General features: G+C 40.1%; 1 protein-coding gene across 2 annotated transcripts in view; it reads left to right on the forward strand.

Annotated features, from left to right (window-relative positions):
- The window catches only part of GTPBP3 (GTP binding protein 3, mitochondrial), a 136,462-nt gene that overhangs the window by 108,291 nt on the left and 15,353 nt on the right, over positions 1-12,818 (forward strand). For both annotated transcript variants that reach the window (XM_077252280.1, XM_077252272.1), the window contains one exon: positions 1,153-1,296. In XM_077252280.1, the coding sequence (XP_077108395.1) occupies positions 1,153-1,296 (144 nt within the window). The remainder of the gene's footprint in view (positions 1-1,152; positions 1,297-12,818) is intronic.

A 12,818-nucleotide genomic window follows, 5' to 3' on the forward strand; every position in this document is an offset into this window, starting at 1 on the left:
TAATAACGGCGATTGCAACACCAGGGTCGGTAAAATCCTACCCGAATCATGTTCTCTGAGGTCTCAGCTACTCCTGGCAGCTGAGACCTCAGAGAAATTCCGACTCTCTAGGGCGCTATACACTTAAACCTCATCGCCGTTAAAAAAGCGATGCTGTGGTTTAAGTACAGTTAACTGCCACCGTTAAAAGGTGTATCGGCGGTCGTTAAGGGGTTAATGTGCTTCTGTTTGAGCCACTCCTTTGTTAACTTGGCTGCATGTTTTGGGTCATTGTCTTGCTGGAAGACTCAGACAGGACCCAGTTTTAACCCCTTAACCCCAGAGATTTTTTTCGGTTTTTGTTTTTCGCTCCCCTTCTTCCCTGCGCCATAACTTTTCTATTTTTCCATCAATATGGCCATGTGAGGGCTTGTTTTTTGCTGGACGAGTTGTACTTTTGATCAACATGATTGGTTTTACCATGTCGTGTACTACAAAACGGGATAAAAATTCCAAGTGCGGTGAAATTCCAAAAAAAGTGCAATCCCACCCTTGTTTTTTGTTTGGCTTTTTTACTAGGTTCACTAAATGCTAAAACTGACCTGCCAGTATGATTCTCTAGGTCATTATGAGTTCAAATGCATGTAGAAAAGCCGCGGAGACACCATCACGTGTTTCTCAACGCAAGCAATCAATAGCCAGGTCTTTCACTGGGAACGAACAACCACGGGAAGGGCAGCATCCCTAACGTGCCGAGAGCCATGTGTGGCTTGCGAGCTACAGGTTGCCTTAGGACATGACGCTCTGAGACAGACTAGATGCTAGGCGTATGCTGCATTTAAGGGGGATTCCAAACTTAAAACGTAACCGTAGTTTTAATTTTTAGTTCACAAATCAATGTTACACGTGAAAATAAGCAACTTTGTAATATATCTTATCAGAGAAATCTGCGTCTTTCTCTGACAGAATTGATTGGTTATTATTAAAACTCTCAATTCTGAGTTAAAATCTGTATAGAATGAAGACAGACTTTCCCATTACTGAGATTGGGTTGTACATTGATTATTGGTTGTGCATAATATTTCATTACAATGTTTTGGTTTTTTGACTAATTTTGTTGAAATAAAAATCTATCAAGGCATCTACAGTTTTTCTTATTTTATTGAATATTAGTTGATGAAGTGGTTGAAAAGCTACAAAAAGAACTGGAGGAGCATCTTGGGGACAACCGGCGAGGAGAAAGATTGAGAGATGGAGTCCAAGTTGTCCTCACTGGAGCTACCAATGCAGGAAAAAGCAGCCTCCTTAATGAGATTAGTAAGTACTGATCAGTTGGAAAATGAATTGTAAAGAAGAAATCCATGGCAATCATGTATTCATCATTAAACGTAGTCTGAAACTTTTCATTTTTACAGTTCTTTGTTATGTAGTATGACGTTCTTCGTTTGTATTCCTCATGACCTAACCATGATAAAACATTTTTCTTAGAAGTAAGATTTTCTGTCTTAGTATTGGGTGGATTTTCTTGATTTTGGCCATATGGCCATTCAGAAATCTGCCATATTTTTACATTGTCTTGTCTAAATGTACACAACTTTTTAGTTTGTTTATTTTGTGCCACAAATGTGTTACACAATTTTGGTGCATTTTCGGCTCACAGTTTTGCACAATAGACTACACTCCTCTGTGAGGCTTTCCCCGACAAGACACATAAGTTATATAAAATAAATTTAGTGAAGATATTGAAACACTTTTTTTTTTTGCACAAGGTGTGCCAAAATTGTGTCTCATTTAGCTCCATACATCTTTTCCTATGTCTTGTACGGTTCACCTAGCATTCCTCCTGAAGTGGCATGTATAAATTGACAATTTTATATGTTCATCCCTTTTCCAAAAACAATGGTATTAGCAACTCTAACACTGTCCAGATGTTAAAGGAAGTTTATCGAGCTTTAAAACCAGATGATGCCATCATAGATGAGAAGCATTTACTCTATTTTTCATTTTCCCAGTTGTGCGCTTTACCTTTTGATTTTATGCTACTGGGACTTACATGCATCATAATAATCTTTATTTTTTATATAGCGCTAACATATTCCACAGTGCTTTACAGTTTTACATGCAATATCATCACTGTCCCCAATGGGGCTCACAATCTAAATTCCCTATCAGTATGTATTTGGAATGTGGGAGGAAACCGGAGTGCCTGGAGGAAACCCACACAAACACGGGGAGAACATACAAACTCCTTGCAGATGTTGTCCTTGGTGGGATTTGAACCCAGGACTCCAGCACTGCAGTGCTAACCACAGAGCCAACGTGCCTGTCCCTACACAGGAATCTTGGCTTCAAATGGTACATCAGTAATTGATACATCTTACTACATGTAAATAATTTGGGCATGATTGTAAAGATTGAGAACTCCTTTAGGCCGGTTTCACACGTCCGCTTATTTCCGGTACCGGTTTTCTGGTATCCGTGTCCATGTGTCCGTGTGTTTAATACTTGCGGCACAGGTGTGGCAACCGTGTGCCGCATCAGTACCACACGGCCGGCAGGGAAGAAACGCTATAGTAAGCAATGTTCCCCGGTGTCGGGTGCTGAAGACGGCTCTCATCGTTCTCACCTGCTCTGCCGGCGATCAGCGCAAGCAGAGAAGAATGATGAGAGTTATGTTCAAGTCAGAACAATGAGAGTAGGTGTGGGCTTTTGGGACTATTATTCCCATCAACCTATACCTGCTGCCGCTAATAACAGTGACCGCAGGAGCGGATGATGGGGGTATTATTCACCCGCCGCCTGCGCTATAACTAAATGAATGAAAAAACCGCTGTGGGTTCCTCCCTATTTTCTATAACAAGCTAGGCAAAACTCACAGCTGGGGGCTGCAACCCTCAGCTGTCTGCTTCAGTAAGGCTAGTTATCAAGAGTAGAGGGGTTCCCATGCTGATTTTTAAAATTATTTAAATAAATAATTTAAAAAAAACGGTGTGGGGTCCCACCAGCCTTGCTAAAGCCCACAGCTGGGGGGAATTCTGGCACTTTGCCCTGCTCTTCCCACTTGCCCTGTAGTGGTGGCAAGTGGGGTTCATATTTGTGGGGTTGATGTCACCTTTGTATTGTCAGGTGACATCAAGCCCACGGCTTAGTAATGGAGGGGTGTCTATAAGACACCTATCCATTACTAATCCTGTAGTTATATGGTAAATAAAGACAGACCCAGAATAAAGTTTTTTTTTATTATAAATAAAACAAGACATACTTTTCCTTTTTTATTTAAAAATAACAAACACAGTTATACTCACCTAACACCTAATTCCACCGAAGCCCTCGTTCTCCTGTAATGAAACAAAACGAAAATTAAAAACAACAATATCCCTCACCTGTGCGTTGTTTTGTCCCACTCCATAATCCATGTCTAGGGGAGAAATAGTTTAAAACCTGGATGGTGCCAAGATGCGACCGTTCAGGCTGAGAACCACTGGGGAATGAGCTGCTGCGAGCTCAGCATCATTGACATCATCGAGGTTACCTCCAGTCAGTGGCGCTGTGTTACCAGTGGGGCTGAACTGCGGTGACCTCATCACTGGCATTTTCCCATGGTCCTGAGGTCACCGCAGTGTGTCATTAGCGGTGGCAATGTGGGTTGCTTCAAGGTCTCATTAAGGTGAAAAGGACACCGCTACAGTACCATGCACTGCCCCTACTAAGTAAGCTGAAAAAGTGATGTAATCATTGAAGTCACTACCGGACTTGCAATTCTACTGCCCCTTTTAAATAACTGATCAATGAGGTTTGCAGCATACAGACAACAGCTGGTATTGGTGGTTTATCCTATCAATAGGTAATCAATATTCTGTATTTCTTTAATGAGACACCCCCTTAAAAGCCTACATAAACTGTTAACCCTAAAATATGTGCATGAAAATATTTGTTGACTACACTAAACTCTCTTCGATGGAAATCTTAATGTTCCTTTAAGTACTGTCGCAGCACTATAAATTTCTTTTGAATAGATTATTGGTACACTGTCCATTTCATTGTACAATGTTCCTATAAGGACATCCCAAGGCTAAAGCTACACATACAAATGTAATATATACGATCCCACATTTATATGTACAGACATTTGATTAATTGACTATCGTAGTCAATTGCTGTTGCACAGGCTTTTCCTTTTAGGCTATTTTACCAGGGACTCATCATGTGCAATCTTTCATGTGTCCACCAGATGGCAATGCTGTGTATGGAAATGTACATTCTGACGCCAGACTGTAAAGCGTTTATTCACTTCTTGACACAACATATTAATAATGTTATATGATTGCATGTAACAAATATTGCATTTATTTATTTTATTCTACATTCAGCTTTCAGATAACTTTTTTCTAGTTTTAATTGAGATTTATATCTATATCTATATTTATATCTATTTATATCTAAGTATTTAAAATAGGCATCAGGTGCTTAGATTATATTTGATTCTATGTAAGCTGTTCTACACAAAAAAAGTCATATGTGAGTTTACCATGTCTGTATTTTCACACATGTATTTTCCATAACTGTGGGTGCCACTCTTGTTCTGGACTTCCAAATTTGTAATTTGTTGTCACGGGGTTACCATGACAGAGAGGAGCCAGAAGACCACAGCGTCTGATTTTCCTACTCTTCCACGGAATAGAAGCACTTCACTTGCATATTAGATGGTGTAAATTTCTTTGGGCAGTGCAGGGGTTAATCTGCTCTGTTGAGAGCTCCTGGAGCTAAGGCTCTCAGCTGAGCACTGTTAGCTACTCCCATCTCCTATATAATATGATAATGTGTGCAAAAACTGTGAAGCGCTGCGGAATATGTTGGCGCTATATAAATAAAGTGATTATTATATTATTATATAATCTGGGTCCTGACTAACACACATCGTCAGAGCTAGCTTTTGCTGCATGGCTTGGAGGTTGTTGTTGTTGGTTATTAAAAAAGGCATTTGGTGGATTAGTCTGAGACTGTTGCTTGGTTTTGGGTGTGATAATTCCCTTTCTTCTCCTACCTTGGTTTAACCCCATCCTCCACTCCCCGGAGCATTCCTCTGTTATATGTGTGTGTATATTTGTATGTTTGGTGTTTTTCATTACCCCTGTTCGTATTACCTTGTTAGTCTGGTTGGTGTATTGTGGTACACTACTACTCCCTTCTTTCCTGGGTGGGGAAAAGGTACAGACGGAGGGCGGATTCAGGAATTAAGGCAAGGTACGTTAACCCGGGAAACAGGGTGAGCTAGTGTGACCCCTTGCGTTAGGGACAGTGAAGGAGCCCCTGGTCACGGGACAGCCGACTAAAGTCATGACATTTGTTTTTAGGATTGAATGGGAACGGCAAATCCTCAAATATCATTAAAAAAATGTTACTTCTTTACTGATTGTTCATAAGAAATAGAAAAAAGGTTAAAATCCACATGGCATGGTATGAAAATTCACGGATATGTTTCTGGCATCTCAGCGTACTTATTAGTAGTGGATAAGGGTGCTGGGACTCTTAAGAATGAGTCAGTTAATTTTTAGACCATGCCATGTGAATTTTACTATTTTTTCTATTTCTATTTTATTCTTTTTTCTATTGCTGAGATGTCCATCTGCGCATGCGCCGCACTCCCAGAGTCCACCGCACAGGAAACCACGGAACCGTGGGGGCTCTGGCCTTTCACAAAATGTCGGCAGAGCCCCCCGCAGCACCGCCGGACAAAGCGCAGCAGCAGCCCCGGACACAGCACAGCAGCAGGAGCCTCGGACACCCGCAGCGGCGTGCCAATAAGGTATATCCGCATTATAAGACACCCCCCCATTTTCCCCCCCAATTTGGGGAAAAAAAGTGCGCCTTATAATCCGAAAAATACGGTAGTGCCTGAACAGTGGTAAAAATTGCATAATTTCCAATACAATCGTAACCATCACGTTGTATTCCACGTAAAATGGTGTTCGTCACATAGTGATAAAAAAATCAATAATCACGGAAAAGTCTCTAAACAACCTCATTATTGCTGCAGAAGTTCCTAAATGCTATAGACACAGTATACCTGTAATACAGCTGTCTCTTCTCTGCCTCTAAACTTCACACATCAGGAATATACATTCAGATGTATACAGTGGGTACAGAAAGTATTCAGACCCCTCTAAATTTTTCACTCTGTTTCATTGCAGCCATTTGGTAAATTCAAAAAAGTTAATATTTTTTTCTCATTAATGTACACTCTGCACCTCATCTTAACTGGAAAAAACAGAAATGTAGAAATTTTTACAATTTTATTAAAAAAGAAAAACTGAAATATCACATGGTCATAAGTATTCAGACCCTTTGCTCAGACACTCATATTTAAGTCACATGCTGTCCATTTCCTTGTGATCCTTCTTGAGATGGTTCTACTCCTTCATTGGAGTCCAGCTGTGTTTTTAATTAAACTGATAGGACTTAATTTGGAAAGGCACACACCTGTATATATAAGACCTCACAGCTCACAGTGCATGTCAGACCAAATGAGAATCTTGAGGTCAAAGGAACTGGCCAATGAGCTCAGAGACAGAATTGTGGCAAAGCACAGATCTGGCCAAGGTTATAAAGAATTTCTGCAGTACTTAAGGTTCCACAGAGCACAGTGGCCTCCATAATCCTTAAATGGAAGAAGTTTGAGACCACCAGAAGTCTTCCTAGACCTGGCCATTCAGCCAAACTGAGCAATCGTGGGAGAAGAGCCTTGGTGAGAGAGGTAAAGAAGAACCCCAAGATCACTGTGGCTGAGCTCCAGAGATGCAGTAGGGAGATGGGAGAAAGTTCCACAAAGTCAATTATCACTGCAGCCCTCCACCAGTTGGGCCTTTATGGCAGAGTGGCTTGACGGATGCCTCTCATCAGTGCAAGAAAAATGAAAGCCCACAGAGTTTGTAAAAAAAAACAAAAAACCACACATGAAGGACCCCAAGACTATGAGAAATAAGATTCTCCGGTGTATGTGTGGAGAAAACCAGGCACTGCTCATCACCTGCCAAATACAATCCGAACAGTGAAATATGGTGGTGGCAGCATCATGCTATGGGGATGTTTTTCAGCTGCAGGGACAGGATGACTGGTTGCCATTGAAGGAAACATGAATTCAGCCAAGTACAGAGATATCCTGGATGAAAATCTCTTCTAGAGTGCTCTGGACCTCAGGCTTGGCTCAAGGTTCACCTTCAAACAAGACAATGACCCTAAGCACACAGCTAAAATAACAAAGGGGTGGCTTCAGAACAACTCTGTGACCATTCTTGACTGGCCCAGCCAGAGCCCTGACCTAAACCCAATTGAACATCTTTGGAGAGACCTGTATATGGCTGTCCACCATCGTTCACCATCCACCCTGACGGAACTGGAGAGAATCTGCAAGGAAGAATGGCAGAGGATCCCCAAATCCAGGTGTGAAAAACTTGTTGCATCATTCCCAAGAAGACTCATGGCTGTACCAGCTCAAAAGGGTTCTTCTACTCAATACTGAGCAAAGGGTCTGAATACTTATACCATGTAATAGTTCAGTTTTTCTTTTTTTAATAAATTTGCAAAAATGACTACATTTCTGTTTTTATCAGTCAAGATAAGGTGCAGAGTGTACATTAATGAAAAAAAATGAACTTTTTTGAATTTACCAAATGACTGCAATGAAACAAAGAGTGAAAAATTTAAAGGGGTCTGAATATTTTCCGTACCCATTGTACTCCTGGAAAAGCCTCTGGCCATACAGTCATGCTCAAAAGTTTACATACCGCAGCAGAATTTTTGCTTTCTTTGCCTTTTGTTCAGAGAATATGAATGATAACACCAAAACTTTTCCTCCACTCATGGTTAGTGGTTGGGTGAAGCCATTTATACTACTTTAAACTACTGTGTTTTCTCTTTTTCAATCATAATGACAACCCAAAACATCCAAATGACCCTGATCAAAAGTTTACATGTCCAATTTCTTAATACTGTGTATTGCCCCCTCTAACATCAATGACAGCTTGAAGTCTTTTGTGGTAGTTGTGAATGAGGTTCTTTATTTTCTCAGAAGGTAAAGCAGCCCACTCTTCTTGGCAAAAAGCCTCCAGTTCCTGGAAATTCCTGGGCTGTCTAGCATGAAGTGCGCATCTGAATCTCCCCAGAGTGGCTCAATGATATTAAGATCAGGAGGCTGAGATGGCCACTCCAGAACCTTCACTTTGTTCTGCTGTAGCCAATGACAGGTCAACTTGGCCTTGTATTTTGGATCATGTTGGAACAAAGTACGTTTCATGCGCAGCTTCCGGGCTGATGATTACAAATTTCCCTCCAGTATTTGGTGATAACATTCTGCATTCATCTTTCCTTCATCTTTGACCAAGTTTCCTGTGCCTTTGTAGCACACACATCCTCAAAACATCAGCGATCCCTCTACGTGCTTTACAGTAGGAATGGTGTTCCTTTCATCATAGGCCTTGTTGACCTCTCTCCAAATATAACGTTTATGGTTGCAGCCAAAAAGTTCAATATTGGTCTCATCACTCCAAATTACTTTGTTACATAAGTTCTGAGGCTTGTCTCTGTGCTGTTTTGCGTATTGTAGGAGAGATACTTTGTGGCATTTGCGCAGTAATGGCTTTCTTCTGGCGACTGGACCATGCAGCCCATTTTTCTTCAAGTGCCTCCTTATTGTGCATTTTGAAACAGCCACGCCGCTAGTTTTCAGAGAGTCCTGTATTTCAGCTGATGTTATTTGTGGGTTTTTCTTTGCATCACGAACAATTTTCCTGGCAGTTGTGGACTATCCTACAGAGGTCAAAATTGTTTACTCTTGGCCTGCTTAGGGCTATTATTCCTCAATACATCTTTCTTTTTGTAGTATGAAATAGTAGAATTTCATACAAAGGTACGTAGTAAAAAAAGTGTACTGTGTGGTTTACCTTTTTATTTGCAGTACAATGCTATGGGTGACATATTTCACACTAGGCCTATACACAGAACTACTTTTCAACCTTCCATCAGGGACATACTTCTTGATTAAGTCCCAGAGTTTATTTGTGATGGAAACCTGCATTGTAGGCACTAATTGTGAAGAGCCTAACAAAAATTATTTGAACAGCCATATAAATTCAGTAATGTCTTCCTGCAGATCCCCATTGGACAGGAGTGATGTATTATACATCTCTTATGTAAGAAGACCTGAGGCTTGGAATTCTGGCACCACACTGTGCACTAAATGTATAATGTGCTAATTTTCTTAGTACAGGACAACAATACCAACCAATGTATATTATGCCTTTAAATGTTTCTCTGTATTCAGAGAGGTTTGCAAGCAATGTCTGAACTGCAACCTGCCTAAATTTTCTTATGAGAGGTTAAACAGTCACTGGCAGCGTCAGTTACAGTCTCAGTTCTGTTTCCTTCCCTTAAATTGTGTCCCATTGTGTAAGTATGTACTTTAAATTTAAGGATGTGACCCTTTTTTAGAGCCACTGAGAATAACTAATATTTTCAGCCTCCCCTCCTATTTCTAATAGTTGAAAAGGTCAAGTGTCAGAGAGTTGATGAGAAATAAGAGTACAAGATCGTTGTAGTTCATCATTTTTCTTTTACTATTTGGAATTTTGTTGGTGGTAGTGTTGGCAGTTCATAACATAGGGATATGGCAAATTACATTTATGGGGAATATGATGGTTTAGAGACCACAGTCATTTCTGTCTAGAATTTTCAATGATAGTTTCCATACCATTTACAATGTGGACTTTTTGTGTTTCCGAGATGAAAATTAGTCCCTATCACAGTGATCAAAATAAAAAAATAGTAAAGCAAACCCCTCTTTATCACCCCTTTAGTTAGGTAAAAATAATAAAATAAAAAAAAATTAGTTTTTTTCCACTAGGGTTAGGGTTATGGTTGGGGTTATAGCTAGGGTTAGGGTTGGGCTAGGGTTAAGGTTGGAGTTAGGGTTGTGTTGGGGTTAGGGTTGTGGTGTTGGGTTTAGAGTGAAGTTGGGGTTAAGGTTGTGGTTAAGGTAATAGTTAGGGTTGGGATTAGGGTTAAGATGTGTTGGGGTTAGGGCTGTGTTATGGTTGCAATTAGAATTGGGGGATTTCTACTGTTTAGACACATCAGGGGGTCTCCAAACGCGACATGGCGCCACCATTGATTCCAGCCAATTTTGCCTTCAAAATGTCAAACGGTGCTCCCTCCTTTCTGAACCTTGCCATGTGCCCAAACTGGCTTTCCCGCACATCCTGGGTATTGGCTTACTCAGGAGAATTTGCACAACAAATTTTGTGGTCCATTCTCTCCTAATACCCTTGTGAAAATAAAAAGGTTTGGTTCCAAAGTAAATTTTTTGTAAAAAGTAAAAATTTTTCCTTCCACATTGCTTTAGTTCTCATGAAGCACCTGAAGGGTTAATAAACTTCTTGAATATGGTATTGCGCACCTTGAGGGGTGCAGTTTTTAGAATGGTGTCACTTTTGGGTATTTTCTGTCATATTGACCCCCCAAACTCACTTAAAAAAATGGTTTTGTAAATTTTGTTGGAAAAATGAGAAATTGCTGTTCAACTTTTAACCGTTATAACGTCCAAACAAAAAAAAAAAAAGATGTTTCTAAAATTGTGCTGATGTAAAGTAGATGTGTGGGAAATGACTATGAAAATTGTAAATTCATACTGAAGGCATCAAAACTGTGAATTAACATATGTGGAATTATATACTTAAAAAAAAAGTGTGAAACAAATGAAATTATGTCTTATATTCTAGGTTCTTCAAAGTAGCCACCTTCTGCTTTGATGACTGCTTTGCACACTCTTGGCATTCTCTTGATGAGTTTCAAGAGGTAGTCACCACAAATGGTCTTCCAACAATCTTGAAGGAGTTCCCAGAGATGCTTAGCACTTGTTGGCCCTTTTTCCTTCACTTTGCGGTCCAGCTCACCCCTGGTGACTGTGGAGGCCAGGTCATCTGGAGTAGCACCCAATCACTCTCCTTCTTGGTCAAATAACCCTTACACAGCCTGGAGGTGTGTTTGGGGTCATTGTCCTGTTGAAAAATAAATGTTGGTCCAACTAAACGCAAACCGGATGGAATAGCATGCCGCTGCAAGATGCTATGATAGCCATGCTGGTTCAGTATGCCTTCAATTTTGAATAAATCCCCAACAGTGTCACCAGCAAAGCACCATCACACCTCCTCCATGCTTCACGGTGGGAACCAGGCATGTAGAGTCCATCAGTTCACCTTTTCTGCGTCAAACAAAGACATGGTGGTTGGAACCAAAGATCTCAAATTTGGACTCATCAGATAAAAGCACAAATTTCCACTGGTCTAATGTCCATTCCTTGTGTTCTTTAGCCCAAACAAGTCTCTTCTGCTTGTTGCCGGTCCTTAGCAGTGGTTTCCTAGCAGCTATTTTACCATGAAGCAAACAACAACCTATATAGAAAGAAACACCAGAGATAATATTTTTTATAAACTGAGGAAAAACACTATAGAAATGAACCCTTAAAAAATTCCATCAGACCAGATTATATTAAATAAAATATATTTTTTTATTAAAAATAAATTGCAATCACAAAAAACATCACCAAAACGCAGATATTTATTTATTAGGAATATAAAACATACAACTATAGATAATATGTATCTCGGATAAACTTATCCTCAGAAGCAGAAGTGACTCTTGGTCTTTCCTTTCCTGGGGCGGTCCTCATGTGAGCCAGTTTCTTTGTAGCGCTTTATGGTTTTTGCAACTGCACTTGGGGACACTTTCAAAGTTTTCCCAATTTTTCGGACTGACTGACCTTCATTTCTTAAAGTTATGATGGCCACTCGTTTTTCTTTACTTAGCTGCTTTTTTCTTGCTATAATACAAATTCTAACAATCTATTCAGTAGGACTATCAGCCGTGTATCCACCAGACTTCTGCTCAACACAACTGATGGTCCCAACCCCATTTATAAGGCAAGAAATCCCACTTATTAAACCTGACAGGGCACACCTGTGAAGTGAAATCCATTGCTGGTGACTACCTCTTGAAGCTCAAGAGAATGCCAAGAGTGTGCAAAGCAGTCATCAAAGCAAAAGGTGGCTACTTTGAAGAACCTACAATATAAGACATATTTTCAGTTGTTCCACACTTTTTTGTTAAGTATATAATTCCACATGTGTTAATTCATAGTTTTGATGCCTTCAGTGTGAATGCACAATTTTCATAGTCATGAAAAGACAGAAAAATCTTTAAATCAGAAGGTGTGTCCAAACTTTTGGTCTGTACTGTATCTCTCTGATTTAAGGGCACACAAATTGCAAAATTTTCAAAATTTTTGCCAAATTTACGTTTTTTTTCATAAACACAAGTCATATTGAAGACATTTTACCACTAACATGAAGTACAATGTCACGAAAAAAAACATTGGTCAGAATCAGCGGGATCTGTTGAAGCATTTCAGAGCTATAACCTCGTAAAGTGACAGTGGTCAGAATTGTAAAAATTGGCCTGGTCATTAAGTACCAAATTGGCTCCGTCACAAAGGGGTTAAATACTCTGCAGTAAATAATTAAATAGCTTAGTGCATGAAAATAATGTACAATATTTAGTTAACATGTTTTTTATCAAAAAATTGTGAAAGCCATCCCGCCTCGTCACGGCAGCCGTAATTGGGACGGTCCAAACTCTAGAAAAGGAGTGCACACCGCTAACAGGCTTTTTGCTCTAGATCCTGCTCACATTGCTCTGAAGCTGGTTGGAACATCTCATTATAATGATTGCTGGACCCTAAATTACGAGCACGTTTTACCTATTGTGTCTGTCCTGTTCCATTATAGATT

The sequence above is a fragment of the Ranitomeya variabilis genome, chromosome 1 (genome assembly GCF_051348905.1).
Source record: "Ranitomeya variabilis isolate aRanVar5 chromosome 1, aRanVar5.hap1, whole genome shotgun sequence".
In the NCBI taxonomy this organism is placed as follows: Eukaryota; Metazoa; Chordata; class Amphibia; order Anura; family Dendrobatidae; genus Ranitomeya; species Ranitomeya variabilis.